Source organism: Rhinichthys klamathensis, unplaced genomic scaffold (genome assembly GCF_029890125.1).
Source record: "Rhinichthys klamathensis goyatoka isolate OS25496 unplaced genomic scaffold, OSU_Roscu_1.1 h1tg000104l_1, whole genome shotgun sequence".
NCBI classification, from domain to species: domain Eukaryota; kingdom Metazoa; phylum Chordata; class Actinopteri; order Cypriniformes; family Leuciscidae; genus Rhinichthys; species Rhinichthys klamathensis.
In genome coordinates, this window is record NW_026606643.1 from 223,100 (window position 1) to 239,049 (window position 15,950).

General features: G+C 37.4%; 1 protein-coding gene across 1 annotated transcript in view; it reads left to right on the top strand.

Moving 5' to 3' along the window:
* The window catches only part of gfra2b (GDNF family receptor alpha 2b), a 113,639-nt gene that overhangs the window by 87,107 nt on the left and 10,582 nt on the right, over window positions 1-15,950 (top strand). Inside the window, exons 5-7 of the mRNA XM_056253247.1 lie at window positions 12,480-12,589; window positions 13,512-13,652; window positions 13,861-14,048. Coding sequence (XP_056109222.1) covers window positions 12,480-12,589; window positions 13,512-13,652; window positions 13,861-14,048 — 439 coding nt within the window. The remainder of the gene's footprint in view (window positions 1-12,479; window positions 12,590-13,511; window positions 13,653-13,860; window positions 14,049-15,950) is intronic.

Sequence of the window (15,950 nt, forward strand, 5' to 3'; positions counted from 1 at the left end):
TGTTCAATTGTGGTAAATCATGCAAGAACAGGGTAAACCATGGTGAATCATACTAGAACTCGGTATATCATAGTAAACTATGGTAAATCATACTGTAACATAGTAAATCATTAACAATCACACTGAAATGTTGTATATCATGGCAAATCATGCTAAAACATGGTCTATTCCATCTATGATGTCAGTGGTTAAATGCTTGCTACATAAACCTTAATGTCTTTTGATGCTTTTGAGCTTAACTGTCTTAACTGTCTTAACTGTCTTAAATGCTTGAACACCGCTAAATGCTGCTAGCAGCTTTAATTAGGTGTTCAAGCACGAAGTGCTGAAAACCTATTGTTTTTGTACTGATTTTTATTATTATTATTATTATTATTATTATTATTCTGCCGTAAAACGCATCGTGCAGACCAAACCGTAAGAGCTAGAGACTTGATATTTGGGATTAAGGTAGCACAGAAATCGAGGAGAGGTTGAGAGAGTATGAGCCCGATTGGCCCATAGGTGGCGCTACAGCAACCAATTGCGCAAAACTGCTCATAACTCCTAGACCGTAAGTCGTAGACTCAAGTGTCTTATATCAGTGGAAAGCTGGTCACCTGACGAAAAAAACGTATATCTCCGATTTCATTTCCGCCATGATAGATTTTCCGCCATTTTGAATTTTGTCAAAAAACTACTTTTGCGAACTAGTCCCTGGTTTTTCGCCCGATCGGAACCAAACCAGTGCAGAAATGTTCTCTGGAGTCTGAATATCAATAATTATCAAAAAAAAAGTTGAAATTTCGATTTCCGGTTGCTAGGGGGCGCAAAATGAACGTTGTGGGAGGAGCCTATTTTACTAAAATGGCTATAACTCAAGAAGTAAATGAGATATCTTCACCAAACTTGGTCCACATATATATGAGTTAAATCTGAGGTCACAGTAAAAAAACCGCGTCGATCTAACACTAGGTGGCGCTATAACATTAAAAAAACATAAAAGGGGGTGTGGCCACCTGACCGTTAGTCCGATTGACTTGAAAATTGGTATGCAGTGTCTTGGTCCAAGGTGGCATGTATGTGTAAAAGGATATTGGCGTATCTCAAAAAACATGGCCGCCATCGGCCAATGAAGTTTGAGCACCTGTGAGACGAGGTTAACGGAGGCCAATCGGAACGAAACTCTATGGGCATGTTCGACTCATGGCCCAAGAGGTCTGTAAGAGTTTTGAAAGAAATCGGCCACTAGTTGGCGCTAACGAGTTTTACGGCTCTGTAATCACGTGGTGTTGCATACATCCCCACAATATGCATATTATTTGATAGATCTCCTCATGCTGAACAACTTTGCCTCTAGAACCATTGCTGTCAATCAAACCGTTCATTAAATATTCACGAATATGTTAAAAACCTACTTTTGCGAACTAGTCCCTGGTTTTTCGCCCGATCGGAACCAGGCCAGTCTAGGACAATTCTCTGGACTCTCTAGATCAATAATTATCGAAAAAAAGTTGAACTTTGCCCTTTGCTTCGCTATAACAGGGTCATTTATAAAAGGGGTGTGTCAAAACACACTAAAAAGCCTATAAATCATAAATAAAAACTCAGAACTTCACAAAAATTGATGAGCATATATGTCATACCATGGTGAAGTAGCATGCAAAGTTTCATGGAGATCGGACAATAGGTGGCGCTATAACTGTTGAAAAGCTTTAAAACCATGTATTTCCTATGGTAAATTGCCTGTATTGGCTGTAAATGGTCTTTTCCATCTATTATCGTATAATTTTCATATCTTAATGTTTAAAACCAGTGCATTACAATTATCTGGACTCTCTAGATCAATAATTATCAGAAAAGGTATAATTACTTCATTTGGATGGCTATAATAGAGTGTAAATCGGATGGCTATAACAGCTTGGATAGCTATAACAGCCAATAAGTGGTATTTTACTGCCCCCTGCTGTCATTTCATCATACTACTCTCTAATATTTTTATATATAATTGATATTTAGACTTTATTAAATCATTTTAACATTTACAATCACATTTTGTCAAAATTCATCTAGTGCTCTGTACTCTCTAAAACAATAATTATAGAAAAATGTATAACTTCTTCATTTGTATGACTATAATAGGGTCAATTCAATATGTAACCTTGACCGAAAGGCAATATCTTTTCAATAAATGCTCATAGCTTCTTAAAAAAAGGTCAAGAACAGCTATAACTGCTTTAAAAAAGGCTAACAGCCAATAAGTGGTATTTTACTGCCCCCTGCTGTTTAAAAAAGTCATTTTGTCACACTACTCAACTATAAGTAATATTTAGACTTTATAAATTCACTATTTTAACATTTACAATAACATTTAGTCAAAAATCGTCTATTGAAGTGACAATTGAGTCACATTGGCTCCTGAAGTTCCAAATGTCTCTATCTACATCAGAATGAGCGTGTGTAGATTAAATGATATGAAAAACATGGCCTATTGTATAAGTAGGCTGTAATAGCACTGTTGTCCACTAGATGGAGCAGCAGCATTAGATATTTTTAATCTTTTTTTATCAGCTTTCAGCATTGGCTAACAAACAAATGCTCAAAGCATTTTCTTTATTTAGTTTTATATTATTACATTGCAAAGAAATATGTGAAATGCTCATATACCATTAAAACAGATTTTCACAATAACATATCCCTAAAATGTGTGTGTGTGTGTGTGTGTGTGTGTGTGTGTGTGTGTGTGTGTGTGTGTGTGTGTGTGTGTGTGTGTGTGTGTGTGTAAGCATGCATTATGGAGTTAACATGAAAAAAATGGTTTGCTTCAGTGGAGAATACTGGAGAAAAAAAGTAGTTGAAAATGAAAGTGAGCCAATAAGTGGTCTTCTACTGCCCTCTGCTGGCCACTCTTCTTATTAATAGTCTTTTTTTGTATATAGACACTATAAAATCACTTATATAACAATTACTATTATAACACATTCATATTTTGTCAGAGTTTATCACTTCAATTGTTCTTATGCTTCATATAATTGCTGTCAACGTGGTAAATAATGATAAATAACGCCAGAAACATGGTAAATCATAGTAAAAAAGGTAAATCATGCTAGAATCCTGGTAAATTATTCTAGAATGTGCTATATCATGGTAAATCATCATATAACATGGTATATCAAGGTAAACTATGGAAAATCATGTTAGATTCATGGTAAATCATACTGGAACATGGTAAATCATGAAAAATCACACTGAAATGTAGTATATCATGGTAAATCATGCTTGCTACATAAAACTTAATGTATTTTGATGCTTTTGTGCTTAACGGCCTGAAAGGCCTTAACTGCTTGAACACCGCTAAAATGCTGCTTGCAGCTTTAATTATTATTATTATTATTATTCTGCCGTAAAACGCGTCGTGCAGACCAAACCGTAAGTGCTAGAGACTTCATATTTGGGATTAAGGTAGCACAGAATTCGAGGAGAGGTTGAGAGAGTATGAGCCCGATTGGCCCATAGGTGGCGCTATAGCAACAAAAACGCGAAAGTGATCATAACTCCTAGACCCTATGTCGTAGACTCAAGTGTCTTATATCATTGGAAAGCTGGACTCTTGACTTAAAAAACGTATATCTCCGATTTCATTTCCGGTATGCAAATTTTTCCGCTATTTCCGGTTTTGTCCAAAACCTACTTTTGCGAACTAGTCCCTGGTTTTTCGCCCGATCGGAACCAAACCAGTGCATAAATGTTCTCTGGAGTCTGAATATCAATAATTATCAAAAAAAAGTTGAAATTTCGATTTCCGTTTGCTAGGGGGCGCAAAATGAACGTTGTGGGAGGAGCCTATTTTACTAAAACGTCTATAACTCAAGAAGTAAATGAGATATCTTCACCAAACTTGACACACTTGTGTATTAGGACAGTTTGGGGTCACAGTAAAAAAACCGCGTCGATCTAACACTAGGTGGCGCTATAACATTAAAAAAACATAAAAGGGGGTGTGGCCACCTGACTGTTTGTCCGATTGACTTGAAAATTGGTATGCAGTGTCTTGGTCCAAGGCCCCATGAATGTCTATGAGGACATTGGCGTATCTCAAAAAACATGGCCGCCATCGGCCAATGAAGTTTGAGCACCTGTGAGACGAGGTTAACGGAGGCCAATCAGAACGAAACTCTATGGGCATGTTCGACTCATGGCCCAAGAGGTCTGTAAGAGTTTTGAAAGAAATCGGCCACTAGTTGGCGCTAACGAGTTTTACGGCTCTGTAATCACGTGGTGTTGCACACATCCCCACAATATGCATATCATTTGATAGATCTCCTCATGTTGAACAACTTTGCCTCTAGAACCATTGCTGTCAATCAAACCGTTCATTAAATATTCACGAATATGTTAAAAACCTACTTTTGCAAACTAGTCCCTGGTTTTTCGCCCGATTGGAACCAGACCAGTCTAGGACAATTCTCTGGACACTCTAGATCAATAATTATTGAAAAAAAGTTGAACTTTGCCCTTTGCTTCGCTATAACAGGGTCGTTTATAAAAGGGGTGTGTCAAAACACACTCAAAAGCCTATAAATCATAAATAAAAACTCAGAACTTCACAAAAATTGATGAGCATATGTGTCATACCATGGTGAAGAAGCATGCAAAGTTTCATGGAGATCGGACAATAGGTGGCGCTATAACTGTTGAAAAGCTTTAAAACCATGTATTTCCTATGGTAAATTGCCTTTATTGGCTGTAAATGGTCTTTTCCATCTATGATCGTATAATTTTCATATCTTAATGTTTAAAACCAGTGCAGTACAATTATCTGGACTCTCTAGATCAATAATTATCAGAAAAGGTATAATTACTTCATTTGGATGGCTATAATAGAGTGTAAATCGGATGGCTATGACAGCTATAACAGCTTGGATGGCTATAACAGCCAAAAAGTGGTATTTTACTGCCCCCTGCTGTCATTTCATCATACTACTCTCTAATATTTTTATATATAATTGATATTTAGACTTTATTAAATCATTATTTTAACATTTACAATCACATTTTGTCAAAATTCATCTATTGCTCTGTACTCTCTAGAACAATAATTATACAAAAATGTATAACTTCTTCATTTGTATGACTATAATAGGGTCAATTCAATATGTAACCTTGACCGAAAGGCAATATCTTTTCAATAAATGCTCATAGCTTCTTAAAAAAAGGTCAAGAACAGCTATAACTGCTTGAAAAAAGGCTAACAACCAATAAGTGGTATTTTACTGCCCCCTGCTGTTTAAAAAGTCATTTTGTCACACTACGCAACTATAAGTAATATTTAGACTTTATAAATTCACTATTTTAACATTTACAATAACATTTAGTCAAAAATCGTCTATTGAAGTGACAATTGAGTCACATTGGCTCCTGAAGTTCCAAATGTCTCTATCTACATCAGAATGAGAGTGTGTAGATTAAATTATATGAAAAACATGGCCTATTGTATAAGTAGGCTGTAATAGCACTGTTGTCCACTAGATGGAGCAGCAGCATTAGATATTTTTAATCTTTTTTATCAGCTTTCAGCATTGGCTAACAAACAAATGCTCAAAGCATTTTCTTTATTTAGTTTTATATTATTACATTGCAAAGAAATATGTGAAATGCTCATATACCATTAAAACAGATTTTCACAATACCATATCCCAAAAATGTGTGTGTGTGTGTGTGTGTGTGTGTGTGTGTGTGTGTGTGTGTGTGTGTGTGTGTGTGTGTGTGTGTGTGTGTGTGTGTGTAAGCATGCATTATGGAGTTAACATGAAAAAAATGGTTTGCTTCAGTGGAGAATACTGGAGAAACAAAGTAGTTGAAAATGAAAGTGAGCCAATAAGTGGTCTTCTACTGCCCTCTGCTGGCCACTCTTCTTATTAATAGTCTTTTTTTGTATATAGACACTATAAAATCACTTATATAACAATTACTATTATAACACATTCATATTTTGTCAGAGTTTATCACTTCAATTGTTCTTATGCTTCATATAATTGCTGTCAACGTGATAAATCATGGTAAATAACGCCAGAAACATGGTAAATCATAGTAAAAAAGGTAAATCATGCTAGAATCCTGGTAAATTATTCTAGAATGTGCTATATCATTGTAAATCATCATATAACATGGTATATCAAGGTAAACTATGGAAAATCATGTTAGATTCATGGTAAATCATACTGGAACATGGTAAATCATGAAAAATCACACTGAAATGTAGTATATCATGGTAAATCATGCTTGCTACATAAAACTTAATGTCTTTTCATGCTTTTGTGCTTAACGGCCTGAAAGGCCTTAACTGCTTGAACGCCGCTAAAATGCTGCTTGCAGCTTTAATTATTATTATTATTATTATTTTCCCCTAAAACGCATCGTGCAGCCCAAACCGTAAGTGCTGGAGCTCTGAAACTTTGTCAGATGGTAGTACAAAAATCGAGGAGAGGTTCAGAGAGTATGACCCCGATTGGCCTATAGGTGGCGCTACAGCAATCAATTGCGCGTAACGGCTCATAACTCCTAAACCGTAAGGCGTAGACTCAAGTGTCTTATATCATTGGAAAGCTGGACTCTTAACTTAAAAAACGTATATCTCCGATTTCATTTCCGCCATGATAGATTTTCCGCCATTTTGAATTTTGTTGAAAAACTACTTTTGCGAACTAGTCCCTGGTTTTTTGCCCGATCGGAACCAAACCAGTGTAGAAATGTTCTCTGGAGTCTGAATATCAATAATTATTAAAAAAAAGTTGAAATTTCGATTTCTGGTTGCTAGGGGGCGCAAAATGAACGTTGTGGGAGGAGCCTATTTTACAAAAATGGCTATAACTCAAGAACGAAATGAGATATCTTCACCAAACTTGACACACATGTGTATGAGGACAGTGTGGGGTCACAGTAAAAAAACCGCGTCGATCTAACACTAGGTGGCGCTATAACATTAAAAAAACATAAAAGGGGGTGTGGCCACCTGACCGTTAGTCCGATTTACCTGAAAATTGGTATGCAGTGTCTTGGTCCAAGGCCCCATGATTGTCTATGAGGACATTGGCGTATCTCAAAAAACATGGCCGCCATCGGCCAATGAAGTTTGAGCACCTGTGAGACGAGGTTAACGGAGGCCAATCGGAACGAAACTCAATGGGCATGTTCGACTCATGGCCCAAGAGGTCTGTAAGAGTTTTGAAAGAAATCGGCCACTAGTTGGCGCTAACGAGTTTTACGGCTCTGTAATCACGTGGTGTTGCACACATCCCCACAAAATGCATATCATTTGATATATCTCCTCATGATGAACAACTTTGCCTCTAGAACCATTGCTGTCAATCAAACCGTTCATTAAATATTCACGAATATGTTAAAAACCTACTTTTGCGAACTAGTCCCTGGTTTTTCGCCCGATTGGAACCAGACCAGTCTAGGACAATTCTCTGGACTCTCTAGATCAATAATTATTGAAAAAAAGTTGAAATTTGCCATTTGGTTCATTATAACAGGATCATTTATAAAAAGGGGCGTGTCAAAACACACTCAAAAGCCTATAAATCATAAATAAAAACTCAGAACTTCACAAAAATTGATGAGCATATGTGTCATACCATGGTGAAGAAGCATGCAAAGTTTCATGGAGATCGGACAATAGGTGGCGCTATAACTGTTGAAAAGCTTTAAAACCATACATTTCCTATGGTAAATTGCCTGTATTGGCTGTAAATGGTCTTTTCCATCTATGATCGTATAATTTTCATATCTTAATGTTTAAAACCAGTGCAGTACAATTATCTGGACTCTCTAGATCAATAATTATCAGAAAAGGTATAATTACTTCATTTGGATGGCTATAATAGAGTGTAAATCGGATGGCTATAACAGCTATAACAGCTTGGATGGCTATAACAGCCAAAAAGTGGTATTTTACTGCCCCCTGCTGTCATTTCATCATACTACTCTCTAATATTTTTATATATAATTGATATTTAGACTTTATTAAATCATTATTTTAACATTTACAATCACATTTTGTCAAAATTCATCTATTGCTCTGTACTCTCTAGAACAATAATTATAGGAAAATGTATAACTTCTTCATTTGGATGACTATAATAGGGTCACTTCAATATGTAGCCTTGAGCGAAAGCCAATATCTTTTCAATAAATGCTCATAGCTTCTTAAAAAAAGGTCAAGAACAGCTATAACAGCTTGAAAAAGGCTAACAGCCAATAAGTGGTATTTTACTGCCCCCTGCTGTTTAAAAAAAGTCATTTTGTCACACTACTCAACTATAATTAATATTTAGACTTTATAAATTCACTATTTTAACATTTACAATAACATTTAGTCAAAAATCATCTATTGAAGTGACAATTGAGTCACATTGGATCCTGAAGTTCCAAATGTCTCTATCTACATCAGAATGAGCGTGTGTAGATTAAATGATATGAAAAACATGGCCTATTGTATAAGTAGGCTGTAATAGCACTGTTGTCCACTAGATGGAGCAGCAGCATTAGACATTTTTAATCTTTTTTTATCAGCTTTCAGCATTGGCTAACAAACAAATGCTTAAAGCATTTTCTTTAATTAGTTTTATATTATTACATTGCAAAGAAATATGTGAAATGCTCATATACCATTAAAACTGATTTTCACAATAACATATCCCAAAAATGTGTGTGTGTGTGTGTGTGTGTGTGTGTGTGTGTGTAAGCGTGCATTATGGAGTTAACATGAAAAAAATGGTTTGCTTCAGTGGAGAATACTGGAGAAACAAAGTAGTTGAAAATGAAAGTGAGCCAATAAGTGGTCTTCTACTGCCCTCTGCTGGCCACTCTTCTTATTAATAGTCTTTTTTTGTATATAGACACTATAAAATCACTTATATAACAATTACTATTATAACACATTCATATTTTGTCAGAGTTTATCACTTCAATTGTTCTTATGCTTCATATAATTGCTATCAACGTGGTAAATCATGGTAAATAATGCCAGAAACATGGTAAATCATAGTAAAAAAGGTAAATCATGCTAGAATCCTGGTAAATTATTCTACAATGTGCTATATCATGGTAAATCATCATATAACATGGTATATCAAGGTAAACTATGGAAAATCATGTTAGATTCATGGTAAATCATACTGGAACATGGTAAATCATGAAAAATCACACTGAAATGTAGTATATCATGGTAAATCATGCTTGCTACATAAAACTTAATGTCTTTTGATGCTTTTGTGCTTAACGGCCTTAAAGGCCTTAACTGCTTGAACACCGCTAAATGCTGCTAGCAGCTTTAATTATTATTATTATTATTATTATTATTATTATTATTCTTCTGCCGTAAAACGCATCGTGCAGAACAAACCGTAAGTGCTGGAGCTCTGAAACTTTGTCAGATGGTAGTACAAAAATCGAGGAGAGCCTCAGAAAGTATGACCCCGATTGGCCTATAGGTGGCGCTACAGCAATCAATTGCGCGAAACTGCTCATAACTCTTAAACCGTATGTCGTAGACTCAAGTGTCTTATATCATTGGAAAGCTGGAGGCCTGAAGAACAAAACGTATATCTCCGATTTCATTTCCGGTATGCAAATTTTTCCGCCATTTTGAATTTTGTCAAAAACCTACTTTTGCGAACTAGTCCCTGGTTTTTCGCCCGATCAAAACCAGACAAATGCATACATGTTCTCTGGAGTCTGAATATCAATAATCATTGAAAAAAGTTGAATTTTCGATTCACGGTTGCTAGGGGGAGTAAAATGTTCGTTGTGGGAGGAGCCTATTTTACTAAAATGGCTATAACTCGAGAAGTAAATGAGATATCTTCACCAAACTTGGAACACATGTGTATGAGTTCAATCTGAGGTCACAGTAAAAAAATCGCGTCGACCTAACACTAGGTGGCGCTATAGCACACAAAAAACCTAAATGGGGCTATGACCACCTGACCGTTAGTCAGATTGACTTAAAAATTGGTATGCAGTGTCTTGGTCCAAGGTGCCATGTATGTGTATGAGGAAATTGGCGTAACTCAAAAAACATGGCCGCCATCGGCCAATGAATTTGAGCACCTATTAGACGAGGTTAACGGAGGCCAATCGGAACGAAACTCGATGGGCATGTTTGCCTCATGGCCCAAGAGGTCTGTAAGAGTTTTGAAAGAAATTGGCCACTAGTTGGCGCTAACAAGTTTTACGGCTCTGTAATCAGGTGGTGTTGCACACATCCCAAAAATATGCATATCATTTGATAGATCTCCTCAGGCTGAACAACTTTGCCTCTAGAACCATTGCTGTCAATCAAATCGTTCATTAAATATTCACGAATATGTTAAAAACCTACTTTTGCGAACTAGTCCCTGGATTTTCGCCCGATCGGAACCAGACCAGTCTAGGACAATTCTCTGGACTCTCTAGATCAATAATCATTGAAAAAAAGTTGAACTTTTGCATTTTATGTATGGTTATAACAGGGTCATTTAGAAAAGGGGCGTGTCAAATACACACAAAAGCCTATAAATAATAAATAAAAACTCAGAACTAAACAAAAATTGGTGAGCATATTTGTCATAACATGGTGAAGAAGCATGCAAAGTTTCATGGAGATCGGACCATACTTGGCGCTATAACTGTCAAAAAGCTTTAAAACCATACATTTCCTATGGTAAATTGCCTGTATTGGCTTTAAATGCTGATCTCTTGAATGAATGCTCAGATCTTCTTTAAAAAAGGTCAAGAACATGACGTAATATCACTCTGTACGGCATTGAAAAATTTCAGACAAATCAGACAAAATTTGCCTCTATAATTAATTGTCACAGGAAGCCTCAAAACGAAAGTAAAACATTGGGCCACGCCCCCCCAAGTACAAATTCACTCATAACTCGAAAACGGAAAGTCTCTGCCCGCTCAAATTTTGATGGTAAGGTCCTCTCGGGGATCTTGATCCAAATCTATCGTCGCGGGGCTCGGGAGCGCCCCCCCCCCCCCGCGGATCGCTAATCTGTGATAACCCCAACTTGAAACGGCTATAACTCTTGATCCAGACCATCTAGATCCTTGTGGAAGAGCTTGTTGGAAAGGGCCCGTCCTCATCTCGCTTCGATTCGAGTTTGGTGCGATTTGACCCAGGCATTGCCGAGATATAAGCCCACAAAGATATGCATTTAAACTGACATTACTCCCGCCCCCAATCACCCAGCAACACCGGGATGGTCTTGTTCAACAGAGCTCCTCTAACACTATCTAAGTTCTGAGTTTCAGATTTTTACACTTTCTCGTTCCCGAGATATAAGTAAAAAAAAAACGAATTTCCCGTCATTCATTTCAACCGTTTATGTAGGCTGTAAAACCGCTGTTGTCCACTAGAGGGAGCAACAGCATTAGACATTTTTAATCTTTTTAACCAGTTTTCAGCAATGGCTAACAAACAAATGCTTAAAGATATTTATTATGTTGGAAATAATATTTATAATAAATAATATAATATTAAATAATGATTTATTAGAAAGTTTAATATTTTTACATCACAAATAAATATCTGAAATGCTTAAGGACCACAAAAAGAGATTTTCACAATATCATAACCCAAAATTGTGTGTGTGTGTGTGTGTGTGTGAGAGCATGCATAATGGAATTCACATTGAAAGACTGGTTTGCTTTAGTGCACAATACTGATTAAACCAAGTAGTTCAAAATAAAAGTGGTACTATAGCAATAAGTGGTCTTCTACTACCCTCTGTTGGACATTATACTTATTAATAGTCTTTTCACATGTGCTTTTGCATTCATATATTTAGACACTAAAAAATAACCTTATGTGACAAAATACTATAATAACACAATCATATTTTGTCTTTCAATTCACTTTACTGTTCTGAAGCTTCACATAATTGCTAGCAACGTGGTAAATCATGGTAAATCACGATAGAAACATGGTAAATCACAGTAAATAATATTATTACATGGTGTATCATGGTAAATCATGCTAGCAATGTGATTAATCATGGTAAAGCATGATACAATCCTAGTAAATCATCATTACATGGTAAATCAAGGTAAACTTAAGACAAATCAAGGTAAACTATGATAAAGCATGCTAGAATCATATTACATCATAGGCTACTAGAATGTGTTCAATTGTGGTAAATCATGCAAGAACAGGGTAAACCATGGTGAATCATACTAGAACTCGGTATATCATAGTAAACTATGGTAAATCATACTGTAACATAGTAAATCATTAACAATCACACTGAAATGTTGTATATCATGGCAAATCATGCTAAAACATGGTCTATTCCATCTATGATGTCAGTGGTTAAATGCTTGCTACATAAACCTTAATGTCTTTTGATGCTTTTGAGTTGAACTGTCTTAACTGTCTTAACTGTCTTAAATGCTTGAACACCGCTAAATGCTGCTAGCAGCTTTAATTTGTTTTGTTTTTGGACTAGATCCAGGCTGGCAGACTTCCACATGAATTGCCAGACGACACCGCATTCAATAACAAGCTGTCCTAATGATAACTACCACGGTTGTCTGGTGTCCTACGTTGGACTCATTGGTGAGTGGTTATGGAAAAAATATAATAGCAATAATAAGAATTTGGAACTGCATTTTAATGAACTGAGTGTTTGGAACATGTATTTTGTCTTCCTTGGCTGTTTTAATTAGTGATGCATCAGGAATTTTACTTTTAAGAAAGATTATAAAGAACAGGAGAACTGATGAAGGCTGGGGGTATTCAAACAAGGGGTGTGTGTGTGTGTGTGTGTGTGTGTGTGTGTGTGTGTGTGTGTGTGTGTGTGTGTGTGTGTGTGTGTGTGTGTGTGTGTGTGTGTGTGTGTGTGTGTGTGTGTGTGTGTGTGTGTGTGTGTGTGTGTGTGTGTGTGTGTGTGTGTGCTTGTTTTCCTATCCCGGTGGGGACTTCAACCTGAATGCACACTGACTCATGGGACCTTGTGACACCGTGGGGACCTAAATTGAGGTCCCCATGAGGAGACAAGCCTATAAATCATACAGAATGAGTTTTTTTTATGTAAAAATGCAGAAAGTGTTCTGTGATGGGTAGGTTTAGGGGTAGGGTTACTGTAAGGGGATATAATATACAGTTTGTACAGGATAAAAATCATTACGTCTATAGAGAGTCCCCACAAAGATAGTAAACCAGACGTGTGTGTGTGTGTGGCAATTTTCAAAAAATAATCTAAAATAATTACTAGGTCTAGAGTGTAAATTAGGACTGCAAACCTTTAGAGAATTTTTTTAATTGCATCCTTTTAGCCTTTTATCTGGAATAAATCCTGGAGGGTTAAAAAACCAGGGTCATGCTGTGAACAAATGTATCTCTAGAAGAGAGCAGACCAACAACCTCTGGTCATTATACTGAGCCAAACAGCACATTATACTCCAGATAGCGAGACCTATAAACCAGCATGCTCCCATCTCATGAATATTTATGAGAATCTCTACCCTTGGCCTTACAGGATCAGATGTGACTCCAAACTACGTGGATGCCAGCCACACCAACATCACCATTTCCCCTTGGTGTGGCTGTCGAGGCAGTGGAAATCACGAAGCTGAGTGCGAGACCTTCCTCCGAGACTTCAGAGAGAACACTTGCCTGAGTGAGTGGAGATCAAATCTCACCCAACCTCACAACTCATGTTCTGAACAGCCATCCTTATGGGCTTAACCTAAATGGCATATCAATGAGAAATGCTATGTCTTATGGGCATGTGATCTCTTTTGCAGAGGGTCTGTTTTTTTCTACATGAAAGTGTCATGCCTTTTATATGCATGATTTCACATGTGTGCGTTTGTTTCGGTGTGCAGGAAACGCTATCCAGGCATTTGGTTATGGCACGGATGCGGGTCTAGTTCCCATTACAGAGTCTCAGTCGGCAGTCCCATCAGTACAGACCAATCTGCAGCCGGCTATCATCACCAAACATGTCATCAACTCCAATGATGTCAAGCAAATAGACAGTGCATGTGTTTACTCCACATGCGCTAACCTTCAGGTAGGTCTGAAAACGTTGTTGTCAATTGCATTGTGTTATGTTATTACCCAGTGATTCCAAGGCTAAAAATTAAGGAATTTAACCCTTGTGCTGCATTAGGGACATTTTTGGTCTTTTGCAGTTTAATTTCTTTGACCATTTTGGCTGTTTTAATGCAAATGGTATGTAATTTGGCAAAATTGTGACTTTTTAGATAAATGTAAAAAAAAATTATCCCATTTTGCAAAATATGTATAACACACTCTGTGTAGAACAAATAGTAACACTCAGCACCATAATGGACAAAAATGTCCCATTGAAACCCATTAAAACGTCGTTTAAAGCCGGGGCCATCATTAACACACGAATCATGATTTATGTTGAAACATCCTTTCATTTTGAAGCAAAAGCATTATATTTGCATTATATAGTGTATTCCACCAGATGACGTCACTACATAGGTATTACCTATGGGTGGAAATGCATGTTATTTTCCTGGTTTCCACTAGGGGCACTATTGACTGTTATGAAGCATTTGAATGGCTCAATGATCTAAAATTGTTTCTGAGTGTGGATGTCTGAGAGCAATGTGTGTCTGCGTTGAAGAAAGTGTGTGTGTGTGTAGGGCCTAAATATAATACATGGTGTTTAGGCGAGTGACAAATCACAATATCCTGAAGGTCATATTTTACCCTTTCTGTCTACTCTCTCTCTCTCTCTCTCTGTGTGTGTGTGTGTGTGTCAGTGGTGTATGATGTGTGTGTAGGCGTGTGCGTGTGTGTGTGTGTGTGTGTGTGTGTGTGTGTGTGTGTGTGTGCATTTAACAAGAGAATGCGCTTCTCACTGCATTGTTTTCTTTCGGTTTGATTCATGCGTATTTTACGCACAGACATGAACCTTTGACACAGCTTTGTTTTTTTTTAGCAGTCTATGTTTCAAAATTAATTGATAATTTCTCACATACGTAGAGGCACAAACACAGCCATGCAGTCAGTCCTTAGACAATAATAACACCTTTAATCTTGCGGCAACACAAAGATGTAGCTGCGAGGAATCCAAAACAAAGTCTGCCTTTGTTTTGGATTAGACTAGTTGAGAAATCATACAAGTGCGGTTGATGCAAAAGTTATAAAGCTGTGCACATCTTTGGTGCGGCAATTTCAAACTGAGCAGAAAATTCAGAGGCAAGTGGGTCTGCAGACACCCATGACAAGAGGAGGAGGGGGTGCAGTTTCTGCCCTAACAAAAAAAGAAAAATCTCCACCACCTCCTCAAAATGTGGCATTTACATCTGTAAGGAGTATGCATTGCAATTCTGCAGCTCCTGCAAATGAGCTGAAGAATGATTTTGTTTTGAAGTTTTGATATGTTTTAATAATAATAATAATAATTCATTACATTTTATATAGAGCTTTTCTAGGCACTCAAAGCGCTTTACATAGAAGGGCGAATCTCCTCAACCACCACCAATGTGCAGCTCCACCTGGATGATGCGACGGCAGCCATACTGCAAATTTGGCCAGGATGCCGGGGTTACACCCCTACTCCGAAAGACATCCTGGGATTTTTTGTGACCACAGAGAGTCAGGACCTCGGTTTAACGTCTCATCCGAAGGACAGTGCTCTTTGACAGTATAGTGTCCCACTATGTTAGGACTAGGGTTGGGTACCGAAACTCGGTGCCAATAGGGAACCGGTTCCGACGTAAACGGTAGTAACCAGACCGAATAAGAACGAAAATTTCGGTGCCTGATTTCGGTGCCTAACTTCATTAGGCACACACACACACACACACACACACACACACACACACACAAGGTCTCTCGCTCTCTCGCTCTCTCGCTCTCTCTCTCTCCGCCGTGCGTGTGCTACACAGTTTGGAGCACAGTTTCTTCTGTCTCGCATGCGCGCTCTTTCTCGCTA